Genomic DNA, 25,975 nt, shown 5'->3' on the forward strand with positions numbered 1-25,975 from the left:
AATAGAAACCAAAATATTCTCATATTATTAATTAATAAGTAAGGTTTTTCAAGGAAAAAAAGGTAAAGAAAACAATGACTAGTTGTTCATCTTCGAACCATATGTTAATTTGGAGGTATGTTTTCCCTGTTGGAGCCGAATTTCCTTTGAAAAAAACTTTTCCTCCTCACTTTTGGAGATACCTATAAAAAATAATCATTTTTATCACAAGGCCTATACTATAAATTTACAAAATATACTAACTTGTACAGGTTTGATCTTATTCTGGTTTCTCTTGTTAAAAAATCTGCTGAAGCTCAAAGGCCCTTGTGACTCCCGCATAATTTTCTCGTTCTCATTGACAACTTTTTCCATTCTGTCTAATCCCTGTGTGTAAAGAAAACATTTATTTATAATTCAATAAGTTATGACTGAAAGAAAATAATACCTGAAGAGAGAGCCTGTTTCTGACTGGTGTCGGGGGACCTGGTCGGCTATAGCTTATCTACGAATAATAATTTCCAAAATTAAAAATAAATATATAATTAATTAACTCACTACAAAAATATAATGCTAATTACTCCAGTTTTGATTTTCTTTGGTTTCTCATTTATCAACAGGCTCTGTCGATCTGATGTTTTCCCCATGCTCATCTCTGAAGTCTGAAAAGAGTTAACTGTTACATTTGTACAATAAATACAACAAAATAAAATGAAATATCAGCCCTTAACTAAACCCACCAATATGACTAATAGTACATACACAACCGCATTAGTACAAAAGGGCATTTTAAACTGTGTGACATATTGCAATGAATTTGTTAACAATTAACATATAAACATAAACTATATTTGTACTTGGTCGTCTTTATAATTTTGGTCTGCCTTGTGTTTTACCAAAATGGCCAAGCTATAGGATAATCACTTGTAGTCCTTGAATGAAACATAATAATGAACTGTGTTGTGTAGATGTGTCTGATAGCACATTAAACAGTTTTTTTTTGTTTTTTTTCAAAAGATTGGTCAGTTGATATGATGCCACAATGTGTAACACAGACAATAAAAAGAGATTATTTGGAGATCGTGAATTGTGGTCTGGTGTGATGTGTATAATTTAAACAATGTTTACAAATCCCAGGCACTGAAGATGATCTCAATAAAAATAGAAACGTTGGAACGATAAAGAAAATGTTTTTCTAAACCTACATCACACCAGACTGCATCTCACGATCTCCATATAATCATTATTTAATAATCACCACACTTTTCTACGCAAAAATAAAAAGAGAATTGCACAAAATAAGCTATGTGTTAGAAAGGTCACTAAGGTGGTTATGGCGTCAGGGGACAGTTCTGAAGACTATGGGTTCGAATCCCATCTATGAAATTGGCCTTTTTAAGTCAAAAATTTCATGTACCAGGTAAAAGTTCATGCGGTTTTTCATTTATCACTGTTTGAATAGCATAAACATTTCTATTTAAAAAAAAGAATTAGGTGTTTACATGTAAAAATCATTAATTAATTTAATCAGCTACGTTTAAACTAGATTTTAATCATAATGGTTTTCCGCCAAAATAGAATGGATTATATAATTTTTGGATGGATAACTGTAATACCCTTGGTACTGGATATGAAGCTCTTGAAGCGAGTGGAAGTGGATTGGTGGGAAGGCGACAAACACCAGCTTTCAAGTCTTCAAGACATGCATCATTGAAAACTTCATCATCATCAATATGTTCTTGGTCGTTGTCAATTACACCTTTATTTGATGTAAACGAATATCTATAAATAAAAATTAAAGGAATTAAGTTCAGAATCTAAGACATAGCCGAAAAATAAATACCTTCTTCCCCATATTTCTCTCGTATAAGTAAGCCTCTCATCAAAGTTTTCTTCTTCTAGCCAAAGGCAGGGATTGCTCCTCTGACTCGTCATGGGTTGAGTGTTTGTTAAAAGCTCGAGAGCAGCCCTTGTCCTTTGTAGCTGCCCTCGTAGTGCCTTACTCTCCTGTGAGGCCAAAAGGTACCTATCACATGTCTCCCAGAGCTCTGAGCTCAATTCTTCTATGTGGGTCTTGTCTTTGATCATCTTCTTCTTCAGATGATTTATCTTTATTGCATATTCACTAGTCGCATTCTGCAATGCCTCTTCGTACTTATTTTGCTGAAAAATGTAAATTATTTTATGTAAAATTAAGATTTTTTTTTCAATAAAGACCATTATTACCATTTCTGTTTCAAGACTGGCCAGCTTATTCTCCATGAATTTACACGACTTCTCCTTCTCTTCAATTTGCACTTTTAGCTGTTCTTTTTCAGTCCTTTGGGATGATAAGTCTTCGCCTAATTTTGCAATTTCCTTTTTTAACATTTGAATTTCAGACTTCATTCTGAAATTAATTGAATATTTGTTGAAATAAGACTAAATAAAAAACTGCAGGTTAATAAGACTGATTTCAAATTGTTAAGAGGAAATAACTACCATTAAACACTGCCATCCATTAATAAAATATACAAAAAAATCTAGATTAATAATTAAAACAACAAAAAGTTTGATTGACAATAAAATAAAACTTACTGATTAACTTGATCAGCATCGGCTTTCAAAAAGCAAATTCTTCTTTCGAGAATTGCTTTCTCATGATCGTGCATATTTAAATTCTGCTCCAGTGCCAAAACAGTAGTATCTTTTACTCGTAAATCTCCTTTCAAATTCTCAGCTTCCAGTTCGACAGAACGAATTCTACCTTTTATCATAGAATTTTCAGCTTTACATTTTGAAATTTCCCCGTTGAGCTGGCTGATTTCCATGTTCTTTTCCATAAGCTCTTTATTGAGTTCGCACACTTTTTGCTGGGCCTTTGAAAGCTTGGATTTCGTCAGACTGAGATCCTCCATGAGGGAGGACAACTCACGATCACTCCTTGATATTTCCCTTTTGAGTTTGTTGATGTATCCTTTTGTCTCTTCAAGAACGCATTGCTTGCCATCGAGGAGCGAGTTCAAATGTGTAATCTCACTTTGTAATTTTTCCTTATTGGGTTCATCGTGAAGCATGTCTGTTTTAATACCAGAATCTGAAGAGCTCTTGAAGTCCACTTCATTTGAAATTACCTCACTTCCTTTTAAAATTTCTAAATCCTAAAAAAAAAGAAGTTTTAACGTTTTTAATGAACAAATACATACAACATACCTTTATTAGTTGTTCATTTTCAGATTTTTTCTCCTCCAAAGATAACATTAAAAATTCATTTTCTTCTCGTTGTTCTTCTAAACTATTGGATGTTTCCATTAGCTTAGTCTTGAGGCGTATGAACTCTTCTTTATCCTCATCTTCTCTGCTGTTAATCACCTTTTGAAGATATTCCACTGTTTTAACTAATTCTTCTTTTTCTTCTACACATTCCCGCAGTTCGGCTCTCAAGCTGCAAAGTTGGCTTTCTGCCTCTAGATACTTCATTTCAACAACAGTTGCTAAAGTTTCACCATCTGCCTCGATGCTAGCCAGACTTTCATTCAGCGTTTTGTAACTTGTTTTTTCAAGTAGAAGTTCACTCTGCTCCTACACAAAATACAAAAAGTCCATGTTACAATTGACTGCACATTCAAAAAATAACTAATAGATAATTACTTTAGTAGTCTGTTTAAGATTTGAAACCATCGACTCTAATTCCTGTACATACAAAGTCAACATTTCCACCTTGGATTCTAGTTGCATACAGTTCTTTTCAGACTCCTCTTCCCGCTCTTCACTCCTTTCCAACTGTTAAAAAATGAAAGGATAAAAATTTAATCTAATATCACTCAGTTTTACCTACTTGTGATTCAAGAGTAGAGTTGCTCGTTAATGCTCTGTAGAGATCTGTCCTTATCGTCTCCATAGCTTTTTCCATATCACAAATTTGAGCCTTTAGCCTATTTTCCTCGTGTTTCGCCTTTACCATGACAGCATTCGCCTCAATAGTGTCTTCATCTTTAGACTTGCAAATATACAATTCACTCTCCAGCTTCAGAACATCTTGCTCTTTGACATTATATTTCTTTCCTGAAATTTTAAAAATAATAAAATCAAAAAATACTCATACAAGCATGCATGAATGAACTATCTTATCTTCAAAAGTGCAAAAAGTGAGTCACTCAAAAATTAAAATAATTTCTACCCAAAGACCAACCAATCATACAAAAAAGTAAAAGGAAAATTAATTCAGGCAGACATAAAATTAGGCAGGAAACATTCTATTTTGTTAAAACAATGCCATGAGGATAGACATTTGGATTTAGAGGATGAAACATTTATTGAGTCGCAGATGTTCAAAAGGTTTCACAGTAATAAAAATGTTATTCTATGTTTACCTTTCGTTCTTACAAATTAGAACCCCAAAAGAAAATTACCAAAACCCTTTCAGCAAACTCGAAATACTTTATTGTGAAATCTCTCTTGAAGAGCCCTTTCAAGATCCTGGAGTGTATCAGGAAGAGCTGTGCGAGCTCTTACTCGCTTCCCGAGGATATTAAATCCATGTTCAATGAGATTTAAGTCTGGAGAACATGCTGGCCAAACTGAGATCCTAATATTATGTTATTGTAGAAATGTTTGGACTATGTTGGCATTATCGCACATTAGAACAGGATTTTCGCTGATTTTCTCTAGGACAACACGTGGTTTCAAAATTGCACCCACAAGGCAGCCTTCAAAGGCCCTCCACGAACAGCAATCAACTCTGTGCGATTCTCTATTGAAAATCCAATTTGTCAAGCAGTTTGGACACTTCATATTTTCTGATTTTTCTGAGCTGATGAATAGCTTGAACCCGTGGTCTGGTTCTCTAGGGCATCCAGAATGGAGATGTCTAGGTATGGTAAGGCCCAGTTTCACGAAAACACTTAACTGTGTCTCACAGAATTTCATAGGGAACCCTGATGGCATTAGGCGCATATCTAATGGAACATCCATCATCGAGAGCTAAGAGGTACTGTTAAATTCAAAATTGAAATTAAACCTCGGATGCACAAAACTATACAATCAATTTAATCAGAACTTAAAAGAGACTGAATACATTTTTTAAAATTTTATCAAAAGTAAACATAAGCAAACAAGTAAAATAAACAATAAGGATTAAATGTATTCGCCAATGCACAAATAAAAAACAAAAATAAAATAAAACTTAAAAAACATCAAATTTACTTAGATCATCCAAATCTTTTTTTAAGAGCTCCACTTCTTCTTGTAAATGCTGTTTTTCCCATTCAACAAGGTCTAATTTACACTCTAAAGACTTCACCTTAGCACTCTCATGTCTCTTCCACTCAGGAGTCTGAAAATAATAATATAGTAAAGCCAAAACATCTTCATTTTGTATTTAAATAAAAATTATAATAAAATACCTCTTGTAAATTAGATTTGAACCGTAAAATCGGAGTTTTCGGCAAACTGTCTAGGACATCGTTTTCATCATCTGGAAAATAATGTCACTATTATCATCATAAATATAGAATTAACTATTAGGTAAATATTTCAGGCAAAGAGTTAATTTTAAAAAACAATTTCTTCTATCTACTAAGAACATTTCATTCAATACACATCATAAATGAATCATATTAAAACCTCGTTTTGCTTTTAATTTTTGTTTATTAATTTTATAACCCAGATCATTAAGGACTAAAAAAATTTGATTTTGTTTAATAATAATATTTTATATTTTAACCAAAGTCATTCCAAAAGTCAGTCTAGAATAAACTGTGATGCATACATATTAGCAAATAAAATTTATTTGAGACATTGCTTGGTATATGAGTTCGATTTCGCGTACAGAGTGGAATTTACAGTGATAATGCAGTAACTGAATGTGTAAGTCAACAGTGATTCCGATGTTTTCATAATAGAGAGAGAAGAATCAAAGACCAGCCTCGTTGACCTAATGACGTTTAAAAAAATTTAAACTCCCTTTAACACCTGTTAATTACCAAAAGAATTACAAACAATTAAAATATCTAAAAACAATGTATATCAAGAAATATTTATGGATAGGTTGCTAGTAAAAGGAATAAAAAAATTAACTTTAAAAAAAGCAACAATCGGACTCAGTCACCCCACCAAAAATGAATCTTTAGGTTTTCGTTGCTTGCTTTACATTGGGGAAATATCATAAAAAGTACATAAAATTGTTAAACAAGAAGGTTTTAGAGTAGCCTTTAGAACTTAGAAACATCCTCTCAAAACCTAAGGTAACAAGGCCGACAGATTGTCAAAAAGTGGGGTTCACCAATTTAATTGTCATGATTGCAATATTAAATGTTGGACAAAACAGCAGAGAAATCAAAACGAGAGTAAAAGAACACTTGTTAAATCAAATTTTCTGAATCCAAGGTCCCTGTAAATGACAAAAGACAATTTCAATTTCAATTCAAACCCAACAGTGTTACACAGTTTCAACAACAAGAGGGGACTAGATTGGTTTGAGAAATTTGAAATAAAAAAATGTAAAATTAAACATGGAGATAATTGCACAAATAATATAATAAATTTGATTTACCGCCTATTTTACACATGTACCCTAAATAATATTTAACATACAAATTAATTACTAATTTAAAATTATTTTCTTACAGTATTTTTAGGATAATATTTAATTGCATTGTAATTCACGTTTTTCACACTTTCAAAATTGAGTGGCATTAAAACCTGTTTCTCATTGGAACGTCACATTGGGGTGGATTGGCAGGTTCATTCTTACAAATTCATGTCGAGAGACGTGTATTAGCTTGTTCAACCTGATGATGAGCGTTTTACGCTTGAAATCTGGATCGTTGTAAACAACAAATCTGTGAGTAGAACCATTATTCAAAAAATGAATTTAAGCAAAAGCTTTACTCGTGTTTTAAGATTTTCAAATTAAATAACAATTTAAACATGTTTTACAGACTTTTGGTCAGCCCACTTCCTAAATGTTGCTGAAATTCAGTCTTTCATCAAAACCTTTTGAAGAATCAGAAGGTAAACCATCGGTCAAGTATCAAATACCAAAATAACTCTTAAAAAAAAAGTCTAAACATAACATAAACAAATACCTGATATATCATTTATAACTTCCAGCAGGATTTCATTATTGACTTCTTGTGTTGGTTTTGAAATCAACTTTTGAAAAAAGGCCTGGATTGACAATTGGGTTGTTCTGGGTAGTTGGAATAAAGGTGTGCGCAAATTGTGAGATTTGAGCGAAGCAGAAAACAGCACAAGCGATGTCACAAGGATGGTCTCCACATCACTCCAGGGATTTGATGTCACCTCAAACCCTTGATATTCATCTAAAAGAATACAAAAAAGAATTAACAATTTGAAATGAACATTGAGCAAAATTGTTTACCTTTAAGATATTCTTCAACAGATTTAGACAAAGGTTTGTCATCTTGGTAATACTCTTCTTTGCCCCTGTGTCAAGAATTATTATTATATAATTACACATTATATTTATTGGCTTTCATTCAATACTTACAGCTCTTTAAAAAGTTGTAAGTAAAATTCATTATTGAGAACAGACCCTATATCGTTTACCGGCTCTTTTGTAAAACTCCATGAATTCATCTGTGGGCATAAAAATATTTAGATTAAATTAATAAGGATGCACATCAAAGCTGTCGAAGTTCATTGCAGGATCGATACATGTATTTGTCACTATGCATGGTGGCAGGCAATGAGACCCTACTGAAAGTACTCAAAGCATTGCTCTGCTCAAGACTGTTCTATGGCCTATTCCTCGACCTGGATAATGCATCTTGTAGGCTTATCGGCTCTACTATCAGGGCCTTCAAGATGTATCAGGCACGTTTAGCTGTTGCGAGCTGGGTGTGCTGTCTCCCAAATCCTGGATAAAGCGGCTTATCTTAGCAATGCAGTTTCTTTCTTTTTTCTCATGTTGGGCTACCTCTTGACCAGGCACGATTATGAAAAACGAGCAGGAATACAAGAGACTTTGAACTTAAAACTGGGTATTCACTTTGGAAAAGTCTTAAAGAGGGCCGTTTTGACACGAGGGACAGTACTCAAGGTAGGAAACTGGTCATAGCCTGGGTTCCCTCGTTCAGACGATCTTGCAGTACTAGCAGAGTCGTGTATAATGGTACACCTCTACCGAGCTGTATTCCTAGAACTCTGATCAGGATTTGCTGGTTTTTGCCTCGTCTAGAACCAACAAGAGTGTGGCTGCGATGTGTATTGCAGAGGTTCATCCACTTCAAGAAGCTGGCATCAAGAGCACAACTGAATTCCCCCCCCCAAGAGTCTGAAACGAAAGGAAGGATTCGTGCTCACCCGTTTGAGGATAGGCCCTTCCTGATCCACACATAGATGCCTGCTTTTGGGACAAACCCCACGCAGGCGTTCTGCTTTTAGAGACAGGTTGCTCAGTGTGTCACACTTATCGAGGAGTGTCAAGCCTTTTTCCTTTAGCAAGTAAACGTGGCACCCGATAAAGTAACAGTCCTTGAGCATGAAAGTAAGTTGTTCGGTACCGTTTTGATTTTTGTATGAATGAGTAAGTAGAGTAAGAGCCGATGGCAAAATATCGTGTACCTCATCAGCCCTCACAGGGAATTGGAGACTGATATGACTCCATTGTCGGTAGCCTCCATAAAAAAATAATAATAAATACATAAAGAAATTAAAAAATAAGGATGCATATGCTAGATGTGAGTACAACTTTGCTAACACAAACTTACCCATGAAAAAACAATGTTTTCCCAATTTTCCAACTTCATGTTAAGCTATTTATATACTTTAAAGAGACTTCTGTCATACGATTGCAAGGCTAGGAAATAAACTGCAATAAAAACAAACCAGATAAGGATATCAATAGCCGATTTGTCCCGGTCTAAAAACTATTTTGTTCAGAAAGATAGTTGAACAAAAAGCCATTTCACGGCTTGAAAAAAAGTAAGCAGCAGTCAGTTGGCTAGGGTTAATCAAAAGCATAAAACAAATTTTAAGAGCAGAGAAGAATTTGAACTGTTAAAGCAAACCGCAACTCCCCAACGAACAACACATAACCGACATTCGTCAAGGACCATTCGTCTACAATCGATTCTTACAAAATTAACAATAACACACAAAAATGTTTACACGCTTAAATGTTTTGATTTTAAGTAAATTATTAATAATTAAACCTAAATCGACAACAACGAGAATCAGACTTTATGAGCATTGCTAATAATCGTAAAGTTTTGGGATTTTTGACAATACTATTTTTCAAATAATCGATACAGTTGATTCATTCGATAATAGTTCAACTATAATAAATTTTTAAAATCAAGTTTGCTTGAATGAATTTTTTGCTTGACAATTCTCACTGAAATCGAAAGTTTTATTGATGATTCTTACCGAAATCATACTTGACTTGACTTATTATATTAGTTTCAAATTTTTACAAAACAATTCATTTTCAAACATTCTTATTGAAATTAATGTTATACTTAATTTTTTTTAATGAAAATCAAGGATTTAACATAGCAATTTTTATTAAAAATCAGTTCCACTTGACAATTCTAATTTAAATCAAACATTTCTGTGACATTTAACACTAAAATAATGAAAATTAAATGAGTAATGTAATGTAAATTTCATGTATTGATTGTCAGCTCATTGTTATGAGTAGAGCTCGGATTTATATTCAATAAAAATGCCATATAATATGCAAATAAAATGTCAAACATACAATATTATATGCACTAAAAAACCTCTAATATGTCATATAATTTGTACTAAAAGTATTATTTAATTTTAATTTTTTAAACATATTTTTTTACACCTATTAACATTTCAAAATTAGTTTCTGTAAAACTACAGTGTTTATCACTCAACAAATATTTGTACTCAGTAAAGACTTTTCCCTAAAAGACTTTTCAACATCGTTAGAGGATGTAAGAGCATACTTTTAGGAACTGAAAATAACTGGATCGTTGATTCCTTATACAACTTTTTCCATGAGGTTTCATTACTTTCCCCCCAGTTCATTTAATCTGGTATTTTTGCCAAGATTTTTTTTTAAATTTCTCTTGAATACAATTCTTGCATCATTGAGGATTTTATTTGAATATACTTGCAATAAAATGAAAAATCCAACCTACTTATTTAAGAAGTTAAGTTCCCATTTTTGGGATTTTTTAGGCATACTCAGTTGACAGTATGAAATAGTACAGATACTATTCTAGTGTTTCCACAATCTGATTACTTCAGAAAATTTACTTTTTCAGGTATGGCAAAAACAGCTCACCTAGAAGTTTTGGAAATAGAGATTATAAGATGCTGATTATTTCAAGGTAACTCTATTGTTGTGTCCGTTTGTTTTTGTCTTTGTTTGGAGAAGTTAACTGAATTGAAAACAAATTTTTAGGCACACGTTTTGCAAAATTTATTTTTTAAGTACCCAATCAAAAACATTTCAAATTCGCAATTTTCTTTAAGTATGCAAAAATATGTAGAATCAAATTTGAACCTCGTACCATGGGGATATGATTTGGATAAAAATCACCAATTCTTCAATGTAATTATTAAAATTAATAATTTGTATGGCAATGTTTATTAAAAGCTAGAATTTATTTATCCTTGTTTTATGTAAAAATGGAAACAAGTCATGATACCAAAATTGAGGTTTTATCTGCAATTATTACAAAAATCAACATTTTGTTGCTTTTACTAGAAAGTAAGAATATACTGACCTAATGTTATTAAAATATTATTAAAAATGAATAATTAAAAATTAAAATTATATTTGAATTGAGAAATTCTTATTAAATTCTCCATTTGCTTACAATTTTCACTAAAATTATAGTTTTACATGATTATTTTTGATGATGGGTCATCACTTCTGTGAGTCATCACTTATTCTGTCTGTCTTCACTTGTGTCTTTTTTTTATTTTTTCAAATGTATTTGTCGATCACATATATAGATTATATATTTCACACTATAAATCATTGGATAATTTAACTTAATACTAAAGCCAATACATTTTAATAAGCATGTTGATAATTTCTAAAGGCCCAATTTTAAGAAGTAAAACCCTCAAAGCAGTCAAAAACATGCAATAAAAATTTCAAAACGTGCAAAAATGTGTAATAAAGATAATAGTTCTCATGTCACACAGTGAAAATTATATTTATATTAAAATTATTTCTTGTGTTAAATATTATTTACGGTGTAATTGTTTATTCTATTGATTACACCCATTTTTAAAATACAATACAAGTACACACTCAAATTCAAAAATATATAGCAAAAATATAAAGTAGGTTTAAAAGTATAAAACAAATAATAAGCAATAAATAACTTAATTAAAACATTTTTTCTGTCAGTTTATCCCTCCTATCATCCAGAATGCGTTTCAAAGGAAGAAAGTCATGCTCTACATAATTGTTATAGGGGTTTTGCGATGAATAAATAAAAAATTACCATCATTCTTCAATTTCAGGTAGCCCTGTTTTGAGCGAGTAAATTTTGAACTTATACTATGGATTTTAACTTTACTATTGTTTTTCAAGTTGTTCTGCTCTTCTCCCAAGTTGAAGAATCACTTCTTCAATCTGTTACCATTAAAATTATTTACATGTTGTTTTCATGCATAAAACCATTGAAAAAAAAAACCAATAAAAATATAATTTTGTGCAGTAAAAGTAAAACTGCAATTTTATGCAAAATTCTGAAATGCAATTGTATAGGAATCCAGTCTTTAATAATTACTAATTCTTGAAAGATGTCCATTCTAAAAAAATAAATAAATTAGTACACAAACTAAGGTAAATGTGTGAGAAACATCTGGAGAGACGAACATTTTCTCTTTCCAAAAGTATGATTTTTTTTTAATGGATCCTCCGGGAATGTCCAATCATTATACTGAAGAAATGAACGAGTAAGAGTATGTCGAAAATGGAAATAGTTTAGATTTTGTACCAAAGAATTAAAAATACATTTTGCCTCATTTAAAAACAAAAACAACCAATTGTATTTTAAAAATTATGCATTCCCATCATAAAATCAAATAATTTTGAAATTGTTGACAGATGTTAGTTTTCCTTTGAAATGTCTTTTGATGAGGATTTCGTGGAGAAGTTTCAAAAATGCCTATCAATTTGTAAAAAAATACTTATTTTAAAGGGATGTACTGAGTTAGATTGCATCGACAGGCTTGAATCGTAAGTAATTGCTTTAAAAAATACCATTCATAATCCAAAACTTGTTCTAGCTACATCAAAGTGTACAGAAAGAGCCGTTTAGATGAGCCAGAGCACACAAAAGTTTCAGAAGATAGATCTGATGAAAGTTTAAAAGAAATTAAAGAAAGATTTAAGAAACTTACAAGGTTTGAATATAAGGCTGTAATACAAAATTGTAAATTCAGTTAATACTATTTTATTTCACAGTGAATTCAATAAGAGTTATACAAATTTCAATAAAGAACAGTAAGTTTTTTGTTTAATACTTTGCTTGAAATTAATGATTCAATTGTAGGCAGAATTATAAACAAAAACGAAGAACAAAAGAGAAGACATTTTCAGAAGGAAAAACCTGGTGATTTTTTTCTTTTTTAATTCTCAATACTTTCACTCAAAATATTAAACTCTTGAACTTACTTTTTTCATTTGAACTTTGATTACTTCGTATTTCATAAAGAATTTTGTTTTATTTCCTAGGAATATTAAGGTTAATGTAAAAGTAACGAAGAGGTAAAAATGAATAAAGAAATTCTTAACGCTTAATTGTTTTTCTGTAATAATTTTTAATATCTTTAAACAAAATAAAAAACATATGTATTCGTGAAACAAGCCAAGACACATCAAAACACTTCTTCCTGTAAGAACTATTCGCCCAACACAAGATTACATTTCACACCCACTTTTCCAGTCTTTCAAGAAGCAGTTCAAGTGCCCAGTTCACACGTTAAACCATGAACCAAAAAGAGTAAGTTTTTTTTATGAATACAGGTGATTCTAATCTGAGACCTTATGTTGGTATTCCATGCATAATACATTTTATGATAATATAAATAAAAAATAAAATAAAACAAGAAAGGAAATTTTGATTCATAATTGAATGATTACGGAGTTATGAAAGCTATTATGAAATATGTAAAATATACCAAGAAAACGAAATAAATTAATCACTAAACAAGTTGGTCCTTTTGTATTTTAAAATATATGACTGTCATTACTGTATAAAAAACTTTATTAATTATTTGAAGAGGTAAAACATGATTATGTAAAATTATAGAAGATTTTTGTGTTATATATAATATAGTTTAAACAAAATTATGGAAACAAAAGATATTTGATTAATGTTTTGAACATCAAGCACTTTAAAGGTTTTACCTTATAACAAACAATCAAGTTTTGTAAGATGGAAGAAAAAAAATGAAAATATTTATCTTTTACAATAGACATGTAGCAATACAAATTTAAAAATTTTGTAAACTGTGACTGTATGTGTTTTAAAACTGCAGGGAAACCTTGATGCAAGCACAGGCTGAATTAAAAGAAAAACGAAAACAGAACCGGGAAAATAATGACCAAAGGTACAAAAACAAACAAAAAAATTTTTACAATTCAAAAACAATTTCTGACCTTTTTGTTTTTATTTTTATACTTTCAGATCAGAAGAAGGCAATGCAGGAACTATAACGTAAATTATAATTAAGTAATTGGCAGAAATTTATATTTTTTTAGCTGTCTTTTAAGTTTAAACTGAAAAATAATGTTGCAGGCCAAAGGAGGGAAATGCCAGCAACAAAACAGAGTGAAAATTATATATATAAATATGTTTTTATGAACTTTGAACAAGTACAACAATTAATTACTTTATTGATTTTTTTTACAGCGAAAAAACTAATGATGATTCTGAAATTAAAAAAGTGTAAGTTTTCAGTTTCTTAATTCCATTAGAGATATTTCACTTACAACAACTTCACTTAAGAAATTTAAATAAATCTATGTCAAAATTTTTGTTATAACAATCAAACAAAAATAATCCAATTCTATTTACATTCTAGTGTGTTAAAAGTTAAATAGTAATGACTGACATGTTTAAATTTAACTTTTTTTCTTTTATATTTACGATGTTAGTTGTATTGAGAATGTGAATTTTTACTCATAAATAATCAGGATCTTGGTATGGCCTGTATGAAAAAACAATTTCAAGTTCTATCAGCCAAGCTTTCAACCTACTTTAAGGTCATAAACAGGGCAAAATAATCTTAAAGACATCCACAAATTGACATAATTATTAAGTTTTTACTAGATGGTTTGAAATTTCTTCGAAGACATACCCAGTCCCAACATTGCCATGAACTGTAACACTGTTGGATCTATTAAAAATTTAATAATTATGTAAATTAGTATGCATCTTTAAGATCGTTTTGTTCTGTTGGTGATCTACCAAAAGCTTGGCAAATAACAATGGAATTTATTTTATTTTATTTATTTATTTTAAATCCAGGCCAAACCAAGATCCAGATTATTTTGATTTTTTGTAGGTTGCTTTAATTTCTAATTATCTTTTTTGTATAATTTAGAGCAATAAGCCATGATTCCCTGAAATCCAAGCAACCAACAAGGTAATTTTAACAACCTAAGTCTAAAAACATGCATAATTGTGAAACACTGTGTTTGGGTCTGCGAGGTTCAATGCACACTGTCCCTGACATCCTGGTTTACCTAGTTTAGCTGGTTTTCTATAACCCAAATAATTCAGCATTTCCCTTGGCTCTTTCTGACAGGTTCTTAGGCAGACCAGGTTGATCAAGCTACAAGAACATCTATACACGTAAACCATTAAAACTACAGTCATAAAACTATTTTCTCCCTGGGCCCCTCAAGAATTAAAAATATTAGTAGAATAATAATCGTTATACTGTTCTGTACTGTTTGTTTTGTACTGTAAGTTTTGTACTGTTCCTAAAAAAAACCTGTTGGGTCGCAAAATCAAAGCCATGAGTTTTTTCAAGGCAATGAATTGGCATTGCATGACAAATTAAATTTTATTCTAAGATGAAAGCTACATATATAAAACCAATAGTGAATTACAAATAAACTTTACCTTAGGAAATATAAAGACACGGTAATTAATTAAATAACCATTTTTTTGTTCCATTATTAAATAAATGGTATTATGAATTTAAAAAAAGCATTTTTACAATATTATTAAAGAAAAACTATACATAATTTATACTAAAAACCTTGTTTTACATATTTTAGATCACAAAATCCAACCAATGATTTTTTTTTGTTTCAGTGAAAAAACTAATGATGATTCTGAAATTAAAAAAGTGTAAGTTTTCAGTTTGTTAATTCCATTAGAGATATTTCACTTACAACAATTCCACTTAAGAAATTTAAACAAATCTATGTCAAAATTTTTGTTATAACAATCAAACAAAAATAATCCAATTATATTTACATTCTAATGTGTTAAAAGTTAAATAGTAATTTCTTAAATGCTTCATTATGAATGACATTTTTAAATTTAACTTTTTTCCTTTCTATTTAGAGTGTTAGTTGTATTAAAAATGAACTTTTACTCACAGATAATCAGGATCTTGGTATGGCTTGGATGAAAAAAAAAATCATGTTCTATCAGCCAAGCTTTCGACCTACTTTAAGGTCAAAAACAGGGCAAAATAATCTTAAAGACATACAAATTGACATAGTTATTAAGTATTTACTAGATGGTTTGAAATTTCTTTTTTTGAAGACATACCCAGTCCCAACATTGCCATGAACTGTTACACTGTTAGATCTATTAAAAACTTAATAATTATGTAAATTAGTATGCATCTTTAAGATCTGGTGATGATCTTAAAATAAGCCAAACTCTTGGCAAATAACAATTGAATTAATTTAATTTAATTTATTTACTTATTTATTTTAAATCCAGGCCAAACCGAGGTCCAGATTATTTGAGATTTTTTGTGTGTTGCTTTAATTTCTAATTATCTTTTTTTGTATAATTTAGAGCAATAAGCCATGATTCCCTGAAATCTAAGCAACCAACAAGGTAATTTTAACAACCTAGTCAAAAAACATGCAGCATTCAATATATGAATAAAATTATATTCATAGATTTCTTTTCATAATTTTTAGATCTAATCAGAAAATTGAACCTGTCAAATCTAAGGATTCTTCCAGGTATACACTTCAACTTTGTCCATCTTCATAATGAAAACAAATTGTAAAACACTGTGTCTGCGAGGTTCATTGCACACTCTCCCTGACATACTGGTTTACCTAGTTTAGCTGGTTTTCTATAACCCAAATAATTCAACATTTCCCTTGGCTCTTTCTGACAGTTTCTTAGACCAGGTTGATCAAGCTACAAGAACATTTATACACGTAAACCATTAAAACTACAGTCATAAAACTATTTTCTCCAAGGGCCCCTCAAGAATTAAAAATCTTAGTAGAATAATAATCGTTATACTGTCCAAAACAAGTTTTGTAGTGTTCCTAAAAAAAAAAAAAAACTGTTAGGTTGCAAAATCAAAGCCATGAATTGACAATACAGACAAATTAAATTTTATTCTAAGATGAAAGCTACATAAATAAAACCAATAGTGAATTACAAATAAACTTTACCTTAGGAAATATAACGACACGGTAATTAATTAAATAACCATTTTTTTGTTCCATTATTAAATAAATGGTTTTATAAATAAAAAAGCAATTTTACAACATTATTAAAGAAAAACTATACATAATTTATACTAAAAACCTTGTTTTACATTTTTTAGATCACAAAATCCAACCAATGATTTGGCTAAAGGTAGTGAATCACAATCAAGGTAAATTTATAAAAAATGCAGTAACTATTATTTTTAGAATAATGTAAAAATTAGAGAGAATATAAATTTACAAATTATTCTACTTATTTAATATAGTAATTGATATGTGATCTGCAGTGATGAACCTGTAATTTGATCATTACTGATCATTTTAGTATGCCTATTCTCGCTAGATTGGTTTGTCAGAAAAACACTATGGATGGGGAAATTTTGAAACATGTTTAGCAAATCAACTCATTAAGCAATAAGCAGACCAAAATGATTGGTAACAGCCAAATTAATATAATAATTACTAATCCATATATATTTTAATTGGTTATGTAAAGTGTGGTTTAGATGAAAAATTAGCAGGACTCGAATAATAATTACAATACTAGTTATCTAGTCAATACGTAATCCCGTATGTGATTTTGAAGCCATTAGCAGGATATAGTACGACCACTTTGGAAAGGCAATTAAAAATTCCTGAAATAATAAGCAAAGTAAGACCTGGGAAAGTGCTTTCCAAAGGGTAAGAAATAAAAGTATGACTGATCTGCATGCATGACAGAACACATTTCACATTAATGTACCCCTGATTTAGAATAGGACATTCAAGGTTGACAAACAGACCATTTTGGGCCATGTGTGTCTGCCATATAGAAAGTTTCTTGATGTGTCTCAAATGAAGGTTGCCTGCCATTACATGGCTTCATATAGAGAGCGTGTCAATTATTGTAGATTATATTAAAGAATGAGTCAGCCTCTTTACAACCTGTGCACCCTGACTAGTATTGGGCTATTGTGCAACTCCATTTTTTTTAATCTAGAGCACCTTATAAAGCTTAAGTCTTTCTACCAGATCTCAAAGCTTCTTCAAGGTCTCTTATGTGTATCCTTCAGGCTTGGGCTTTACTCTCCCAGGAGTAGGAATCTCAACAGCCTCAAGCCTTCACACCAACAGAGGTCATATTCCTTTTTGTCCCTTTTCCTGGCAATATTTGTAGGTTTGTTTCTGTCATGCCAAGCGTATAGGCCTCCGGAGTGTATAATGTACTGTTAGCAGTCCAAACTATTATTCTAGTCCTAACACGTTCTAGATTTAGTAGTTCTACAATTAGTCTCTGCAATGTGATCTTTATGAACATTTTTGCATGCCTCTGTCTTGGATTACTTTCCTATTGAACAGAAGACTTATTTTAATTCATGTTTTTTGCAGTTTGATACAAGAAAAGTGTTCAGGCCTAATCGTTCATCAAATTTTCCTTGGCCAGTTTATTGGGTTCTACCTTGCCCCCTCTGCCCTCTTTGCCCTGGTACCTAGACAAGGATAATTTTGTTGTTTTCTACAATATCTGACAGGGCATTAATGCAATCCCAAACGACTCTGGACTTTACTACTGATGCAGTAATTGCCCTCAATGCCACCTAGCAGTCTGAGTAGACGGCTATTCTTCTGTTAATGATATGTAGCCTGATTTTATTTTCATCTTAGCCCTCCAAATAGTATATTATTAGACGTTAATGAACATAGAAGTTTCAATCAATAGTCATTGTGTTCAGTATGGAGCATTTGAATTTGTTTTATTATTATTATTATTTCCATTATATTTAGTGGTCATTGACCAAATTACTTCTTTCAATTATTTAATCTTTTTACATAAGGTCTTAGTTGAAATGAAAAAGTTAGTGTCACGAGCGAGATTCCAACCTACAACCTTTGGCTCAATACGCCGCTACTCTAACCATTTGAGCTATCGTGACTTCAATCTACTCGAACACCAACTCCCATCTCAACCTATAACAATTACTATTATTATTACAATTTTTATTTTTTTTAGATCTCAAAATCAAAATGCTGAATCCGTTAAAAGCAATGAATCAAGGTAAACTTAAACCAGAAAAAAATTGTCTACATAATGCTTAGGATGTCGACAAATTTAGAGAATTATCCTTTATATAATCATTTTTGTTCACAATGTATTCTTTTTTCCGACAGATCCGGCCAAAAAGTTGAACCTACTAACGACAAGGATTCCGACAGGTATTCAATTTAGTTTATTAGTCTTGATAATAAAAACATTAATTGTGAAATTTGATCGTTGGGTCTGTGAGCTATAGCCTAGTGGCCAATTTGTATATTGAAAATTGATTGAATTAAACTTAGTAATTATATGATGTTAGACCAGCATAAATAATGTAAAATCCTCGTACTATTTTTCAAATGTTTTGAAAAAAAATTTATTGACTTATTACAATTGTTTTTATAGACAGGCTATAAATGGATTTATGATCTTAATTTTTACATCGCATCTTGGTTTAGGCCAAGGGGGAGACAATCAATCATCTAAGTAAACACAATAGTCATGATAATTATACAAAACAATTGTATTGTTCTTAAAAACAATACCTGTGTTGTAATGTGTACTAATTATGAAAATATTTGTTGACATACATCAAATAGTAAGGAAGCTCAAAATGGCAAAGAGAGACACCATTTGAAATGAAACACAACACAAAACTTTTATTAAGAAGCCCTTTTATTTGGAATAGTTGATTAAATAATCTTTACATCTCTTGATGTAATCTTTCACCAAGCTAAATCCCCATGTTAAACATCCTATTATTAATGTTCCAACATTTTTGAGTAGCCTTTCAAAATTGGCTGTAAAGATACTCTTGCATTACTTATCCACAGTATCAATTACTTTAATGGTGTGCAAAGTTTCAATATTAAAATTCAGCATTCAAAGCATTGGAAGGAAAGAGTTTTTACCTACATAAATCAACAAATATTTCAACTACAAGCTTTTACATACTATCAAATTCCTTAAATAAGCTCTTATTGTGTATCATAATAATTTAATAATTTAATTGATATTAATTCGTATAATTATTGCACAAATTATTTTTTTGAATTTAGATACTCTAATGCTAAGATTCTATTTTGTGTGTTACATTATACGGGGTGTCCCAGTTTCTTCTGACAAAACTCAGGGAATCGATTCTACTCTTCATTTGGAGCAAAAAATGCCCAGGAGAAAATTTTTGGAAAGTTCTCTATTTTTAAGATATTCGTCAATTTAGGTTTTTTCAATTTTTCACACCTTACCACATAAAAATGCTTACAACTTCCAAAATGTTGAGACTACAACAAACCAATTACACCATTTGAAAGAATGCTAAATTTGCTGTAAGATACTTCTATTTGCAATAATCTGAAAGGCATAAAATCTTAGCCAATATCAGTTGGAACATGTCAAAATTACAAAATTTAGAATTTTGGTCATTATTGCATGTTCTATTGAGGTTACAAAAAAATACCTACAACTTGTCAAATTTCACAAAAACTTAATAACGTTCTAGTAGAGTTGAAAAATAACAACTGAATGTTCGAAAACGTGAGATGAGGTAAATTTGAAGGGGGGTAGAAATAAATCAATTAGAACTCGCTTTGTAAAATAAAAATGACACTTGTTTGACCAGTTGAATGAAAAATGCTGGATGGGATCGAAGTTTAACTGATATTGGCTAACATTTTATGTCATTTAGATTATTGCAAATAGAAGTAACTTTCAGCAAATTTAGCGTTCTTTCAAATGGTGTAATTGGATTTGTTGTAGTCTCAACATTTTGGAAGTTTTAAGCATTTTTATGTGGTAAGGTAGTGAAAAGTTGAAAAAACCTAAATTGATGAATATCTTGAAAATAGAGAACTTTCCGAAAATTTTCTCCTGGGCATTTTTTGCTCCAAACGAAGAGTAGAATCGATTCCCTGAGTTTCATCAGAAGGAACTGGGACACCCTGTATAATGAATATATTGGCTAGTTTTTAGATAGTCTGACTTGTAATTATGCCAGGGTTTTTATTCCTCTAAATATCTTTTGTTCTTATTTTTATTTCAAAGGGTCTATCAAAGTTTTCTTTTACCAGCCTTTTGTCAGACATTTTTATAACAATCTTACTTATTTTATCTTTGTTAGAATTTTAAGATGACTAACTCTTAAATCTTTAATTTAATTTTGTTTTATGAGCCTGTTGGCCCTTTTGAATGCCATCCTCTGGATGTATGTTTACAACATTCATTACTGAAATAGGGCAATTATGTTTTGCTCCTGTTATGTTAAGAAATGCCAATCTTTGTAAATTATTTAACCAATCCTGTATCTTCTTTTCTAAGGTTTTTGGCAACCATACTAAGCTCCATGAGTGACCAGAGGTTGTTGGGTATTTAGCCAGTAGGCTGTTTGTAGGATATTTTACTAATGACTTTACTTTTACTTTTTTTTACATATAATATATGATCATTGCCCTTAGGCAATCCTTTCAATCATATGGTACCCCAGATATTAAATTTTACAAGTTATATTTACTGTAACTATTCTGATTGATTTTATCGGGTATTTTTTTTTTTTATATTTTACATAACCAGCTTACTGGGGATGGGATTAGAAGCACTCTGTTTAGGTCACACAAGCTCTGACAAAACACAAAATCAAAGCAACATTTCTGCTAAAGGGAGTGAAACAAGGTAATTTTTAAAACTGTGCATTCTTCCTAACGTAATTGAGGATATTAAAAGCTATAATAATGTCAATAATAACTTAATGGTACTGTAGTACAAGTTGCTCTGGTACACATGAATATTTCAAAACAAAATATTTTATTTGATAACATGCTACTTTCATTTTTTTAGATTAAATCTGAAAAAAAGTGAACCAAGGTAAATTTAAAAAACCGTTCATTCTTCCTAGGATAATTGAGGATATTGAGAGCTATAATATATCAATAATAACTAATATAGATATTGTTATTGATACTTTATTGCAAGTAGTTCTGGAAAAAATGAGTATTACAAAACAAAATTCTTCACTTAATAACACACTATCTTAATTTTTTTATAGAGAAAATCTGAAAAAAAGTGAATCTACCCGATCTAAAGAATCATCCAGGTAACTTTAAGGTCTAATAAATTGAATCTTGTAGCATTAATTACAAAAAATTTGTCATTTATTTAATTGATTTTTTTAAACTTCATTCTATTTATTAAAATTAAAATTGAATAAAATCTCATTTAATTATGAGTTTCCATTATTTCATAATTGGCACAATGTGTTATTGTAGTTCTTGTTATTGTTTAGAGATAAACGAAAACAGCAAGTGTCTTCCAAATCAAGGGACCGATCCAGGTAAATTTTTGTTGTATATTTAATCAATATATGTATCAATAAATAAGAGAACAACAAAAAGACAATTTGTTTGTATTTTGGCCATCTTTACTGGTCAGCCCATTTTCGCTGGTTTGGTCTGCTCGCCATCTTCAACGGTGGGTTTGTGGTGATCAGATACGACCAAACTTCAGGTCCCTTTGCAGACCACTACAAAATATCTCACATAATTTTTTTTTATATATTAAAATTATAACAATTTTTTTTTCTAATGTGATTTTACCAAAATTTAAGAATCAATAAATTCAATTATCTAAAACTATTTGTTGAGCATCAAATTAATAGATCAACACACTCCAAATAATTACTTTCAATATTTCCATGCTTGTCTTCAAAATAATATATCTCAGCAGTTAAATAATAATAAAAAAGTATTAAAATGATAAACCTTTTGACGTCTAAATATTAGCTTTTCAGAGGTAACTTTAACAAAACAAATAATTCATTATCCTCAGAAGTAATATCTTTAGATAGCCAGGTTTTGAGAACTGAATACTGATTTATATAAGCTCAAATCTGCACATGCATGTACATACATATGTGTGAATTAAGAAGAATTACAAGAAATGAGAAATTGAGTCAGCAGTGTCAACAAATTTTCAGAAAATCCATGTTGACTAATGTGACCTCAGCTCGCAATTACATTGCACTTTATGTAAATTTTTCCTTTTATACCATGTAAAACATTGGGAGTTACTTCAAATAATCTGAAGCCGATTATGATTGTATTTTAGTTTGTTAAATAATACTTATAATTTTATTATATTTTATTTTGAATATTTTCTATTAAAAAGTGTAGGACAGAGAAATTGTTCAAAATGTTTAGCAAGTCCTCTAACAAACCTAAGCAATGGTGACTTCTAATTACGTACCCCCCAATAAGGATACTGCTTACGCTCTTGCTCAATATACAGAAAGTACATAGGACACCAAATGAGATATCTGTAACGTTGTAATGTGCTATGTACAGTAAAACAGTTATGTCCTCTAAACTCGCGAACAGAGGACTTGCTGCTGTGCTCATGCACAATTCTGCTATTGGGTGGTATTTATACATTCTCTCTATATGGATCCTATGTAATAGTGTATGTTTATACATGAACTAATATTAAAAAAAAATGTTTTCTACTGTTTAATTCCAGACAAAAAAGAATGCAGAAGAACAAGGACTCAATCAATAAAGGGTAAAACCTATGTGGACAAGAACTTTTCAAATTTACTCATAATATGTATTATTTTACAGAGATAAAATGAAAATTCAATCAGAGGTTGGCGAGGATGCCAAGTTGTAAACTTTTAATTACAAACATTTTTATAAGTAAAATATATATTAATTGTTTATTTATATTTTCTAGTAAAAAAGGGAATGAACTGGACAAAGAAAAAGAGGTAAAACAAGAAGCTCAAGAAGCCTCAAAGGTAAATGACACTGAAACTGATGAAAAGGCACCCCAAGAAAGAACAGATTTACAACCTCCTATTGACAAAAAGAAAGACGATGCTGAAAGTGAAGCAGCATTCTCTCCTCAGTTATACTCTTTCACACAGATGTCTAAAACAAGTGGTGTAAGATTGGCAATGTCACCACCGTTCTGGCTTCTCATGGATCACCTCTTGGCAGTCACGTGGAAACTTTATTCAAAAAAAGAATCAGAAAAAAAAGGGCTAGGTAGATATGCTTCATTTGTTCATTGCCTTCATTAAAATGTGGACATGTTTTTAAGGAATTGCACAACTACAGTGGGCTTATGAATTTTTGGCTGTGATGAAAGATAAAAATAATGAACTGAAGCAACCTATGAACTCTCTATCAGCACTCTTGGAAGATGCACTTATAAATGCTTACTCAAAACTAGGTTTTGTTCCTCATCATCCTTACCATTTTAAATATATTATTTTAATAAATTTCTTCTGTTAGGGGATATTAATAAAATATCAGAACAAACAGATAGTCAAGGTTTTAAAAATAATAAGGCTACTAGGAAAGATGACACTGAACACGAGGAAAAAATGTCAGTAGAAACTGGCAATAAGCAATGGGAACCACAAGAAAAACAAGTATCATACACACTAAATGATATTTTAATACGAGCACCTACTCTACAAAAAGATGTAAATCAAATAAAACTTGCGATTTCAGTATCCATTAATTTTAGATTTGTAAAATTTTCAGTATAGTAAAGAAAGCAAGACCAAAGAAGACAAACAGATTAAAATGCCTGAGCAAAAAAGTATTTTGTTAATTTAACCTCCATATTGTGAATCTAATCATTTTATACTTTCAGAAACTCTTGAAAAAGGTGAAGTGTTAAAATATCTTGAGCATATAAAGAAAGAGCAGAGGGATAGAGCATATAGAGAGAAGATACACTTGGAAGAAATTGAAGAGTATGTTTGCAAATATATTCAGTTCTTATTACTGACTTATATAAGCTCAAATCTGCACATGCACAGAGTTGAGCCTATCATTTCTCGCAGTCCACCAGCAATTCCGCTTTTATGATTTACAACAAATTACCAGTAGACCTTGAGAATTACCCATCCCGAGTTTTGGCAGTCAAGAGTCAGATCTTAGTCTTATCTATCTTAACGTAGGCGGTTGGGCTCCAGGGGCTATCAACAGCTAGGTCATTTCAGTTCCTAATGTAATCAGTCGCCCATTCACTCTTAAATACATGGCATTCACTCAGGGTGATTGAATCCTTGATGTACGTCAAACCTATTATGTAACTCACCTAATTAAAAACAATGGAATACTCAATTGCACCATTGGCCCTCACACTAAACATTCATGCTAAAATGTACATTCACTCTCAACACCTGCTAGATACACAAAACTATCTGTAGTGTATACAATAAAACAACCCTGTTTCCTTAAAAAATATGAAGATAGCTTCCGTGCTCAAGCACAATTCTCATATCAGTTGGCATTCCTACACACGTCAATATGGATCCAAGGAATTGCACCCTTCAACTAGGTGAGACACATCGAGCAACCTTTCTCTACATGCCGGGCACATATGCAGGCTTTGGCCATTTGGGGATACAATATATTGGGATACAAATGATAAATTAGAAATAATTTATTTATTGTTTTATCTTGATATTACAGGATGTTAGACATTTTGGATACAGCTGAAATGAACCAACACATTTGAGTGATTAATTTAGAAACTGTTGACAGTTCTTTATTAAAACAGAACTGTTGTATACTATGGGGATATGAAATAGTATTGTAAAATTTCTTTGATAAATTCTGAACCAATTAATTGATTGATCAATAAAGTACAATAAAACAACGCTATTTCCTCCTTAATTCTTATTACTTTGGAGCATTATATGCTTTAAAACAGTCAAAATTGTCTCTAGACAGCTTGGTTATTTAAAACCTAATTTTTAAAAAAAACCTATGTATAATGTCTTTTTTTTTTTCAGAGTAATAAAATTAGTACAAAAAGATAAATTTGAGAATGAAACTTGGCGAAAGTCAGCTCTCAAGAAAGAAGACAAATCGAAAAAAAGAATGCATGAAGACTTACTGGCAAATGAAAAATCTGAGGTCCATTTTAGTGCTTGACTTTATAAATGCTTTTTTGAAAAAAAAAAAAAAAATTAATATACATTGCTATATAACTAGTTTTTATTTTATATTTTAATGTATTAGATAAATCGCTAAAAGGCCTGTCAGATGGGGTCCTATAATTTTTAAGTTTTTCTTTTACTTTTAGAGACCAAATGTGACTTTTTATATATTATCCAAGACTTTTATTGGCATGTTGTTTTTTCCAAAGTTATTTTAATGGGGAGTTTGCAAACTGAAGATTTTATATCAACCCCAGGGTTTCATTGTTTCGGACACAAAATAAAACGCCCATTTGGAAGTACTTTGGATTCAAATTCAGGGCTGTTGACATTTTAATGAGAGACCTTCCAAAGGTGAGTTGCCATGTTAATGCAGGAAACATTGTGG

At 30.8% G+C, this 25,975-nt stretch overlaps 2 protein-coding genes across 11 annotated transcripts; one reads left to right on the forward strand and one right to left on the reverse strand.

Moving 5' to 3' along the window:
- On the reverse strand, positions 1 to 12,274 carry LOC106668515 (centromere-associated protein E-like). Of its 2 annotated transcripts, none has more exons than XM_014397369.2 (17): positions 12,185 to 12,274; positions 7,472 to 7,560; positions 7,343 to 7,407; positions 7,047 to 7,283; positions 5,364 to 5,434; positions 5,164 to 5,293; positions 3,797 to 4,023; positions 3,610 to 3,741; positions 3,172 to 3,540; positions 2,557 to 3,119; positions 2,206 to 2,368; positions 1,823 to 2,142; positions 1,596 to 1,761; positions 561 to 641; positions 428 to 484; positions 244 to 366; positions 1 to 182 (listed from the first exon to the last, which is right to left on the reverse strand). In XM_014397369.2, exons 1-17 carry the CDS (start codon positions 12,185 to 12,187, stop codon positions 105 to 107), a joined length of 2,874 nt encoding a protein of 957 aa, XP_014252855.1. In that variant the 5' UTR covers positions 12,188 to 12,274; the 3' UTR covers positions 1 to 104. The 2 variants fall into 2 exon arrangements, with proteins under 2 accessions (XP_014252855.1, XP_014252847.1); XM_014397361.2 differs by lacking the exon at positions 12,185 to 12,274 and adding an exon at positions 8,694 to 9,052.
- LOC106668528 (DNA ligase 1) lies at positions 12,237 to 25,952 on the forward strand. 9 transcript variants are annotated; one of them, XR_001340767.2, is made up of 27 exons: positions 12,237 to 12,327; positions 12,389 to 12,427; positions 12,477 to 12,536; positions 12,659 to 12,926; positions 13,465 to 13,536; positions 13,614 to 13,643; positions 13,725 to 13,757; positions 13,839 to 13,874; positions 14,533 to 14,574; positions 15,252 to 15,287; positions 15,972 to 16,013; positions 16,100 to 16,144; positions 16,747 to 16,797; positions 18,618 to 18,662; positions 18,776 to 18,820; positions 21,210 to 21,308; positions 21,474 to 21,500; positions 21,682 to 21,729; positions 21,919 to 21,966; positions 23,148 to 23,189; positions 23,249 to 23,293; positions 23,361 to 23,674; positions 23,730 to 23,861; positions 23,924 to 24,117; positions 24,162 to 24,236; positions 24,291 to 24,393; positions 25,441 to 25,518. XR_001340767.2 is itself a non-coding variant. In XM_024227811.1 (27 exons), the coding sequence occupies exons 4-27, from the start codon at positions 12,913 to 12,915 to the stop codon at positions 25,580 to 25,582; spliced, it is 1,743 nt and encodes a 580-aa protein (XP_024083579.1). In that variant the 5' UTR covers positions 12,237 to 12,327; positions 12,389 to 12,427; positions 12,477 to 12,536; positions 12,659 to 12,912; the 3' UTR covers positions 25,583 to 25,952. The 9 variants fall into 9 exon arrangements, 8 of the variants coding, with proteins under 8 accessions (XP_024083579.1, XP_014252876.1, XP_024083581.1 ...); XM_024227811.1 differs by having other exon boundaries at positions 24,179 to 24,236; positions 25,441 to 25,952; XM_014397390.2 differs by having other exon boundaries at positions 23,249 to 23,290; positions 24,179 to 24,236; positions 25,441 to 25,952.
- Positions 25,953 to 25,975: the final 23 nt, after the last annotated feature.

Source organism: Cimex lectularius, unplaced genomic scaffold (genome assembly GCF_000648675.2).
Source record: "Cimex lectularius strain Harlan isolate CLEC.00 unplaced genomic scaffold, Clec_2.1 scaffold209, whole genome shotgun sequence".
Taxonomy (NCBI): Eukaryota; Metazoa; Arthropoda; class Insecta; order Hemiptera; family Cimicidae; genus Cimex; species Cimex lectularius.

Excerpts from the sequence above, each read along its gene's own strand:
- LOC106668515 (XM_014397361.2), bottom strand. The coding sequence starts at position 8,732 with ATGAAGTTGGAAAATTGGGAAAACATTGTTTTTTCATGG. Across the intron at positions 2,369-2,556 it reads GATGCTGATCAAGTTAATCA|AATGAAGTCTGAAATTCAAA; the intron begins GTAAGTTTTATT and ends AATTAATTTCAG. Across the intron at positions 485-560 it reads CAAAGAAAATCAAAACTGGA|ATAAGCTATAGCCGACCAGG; the intron begins GTAATTAGCATT and ends TATTATTCGTAG.
- LOC106668528 (XM_024227811.1), top strand. Across the intron at positions 13,644-13,724 it reads GGCAATGCAGGAACTATAAC|GCCAAAGGAGGGAAATGCCA; the intron begins GTAAATTATAAT and ends ATAATGTTGCAG. Across the intron at positions 15,288-15,971 it reads GATTCTGAAATTAAAAAAGT|AGCAATAAGCCATGATTCCC; the intron begins GTAAGTTTTCAG and ends TGTATAATTTAG.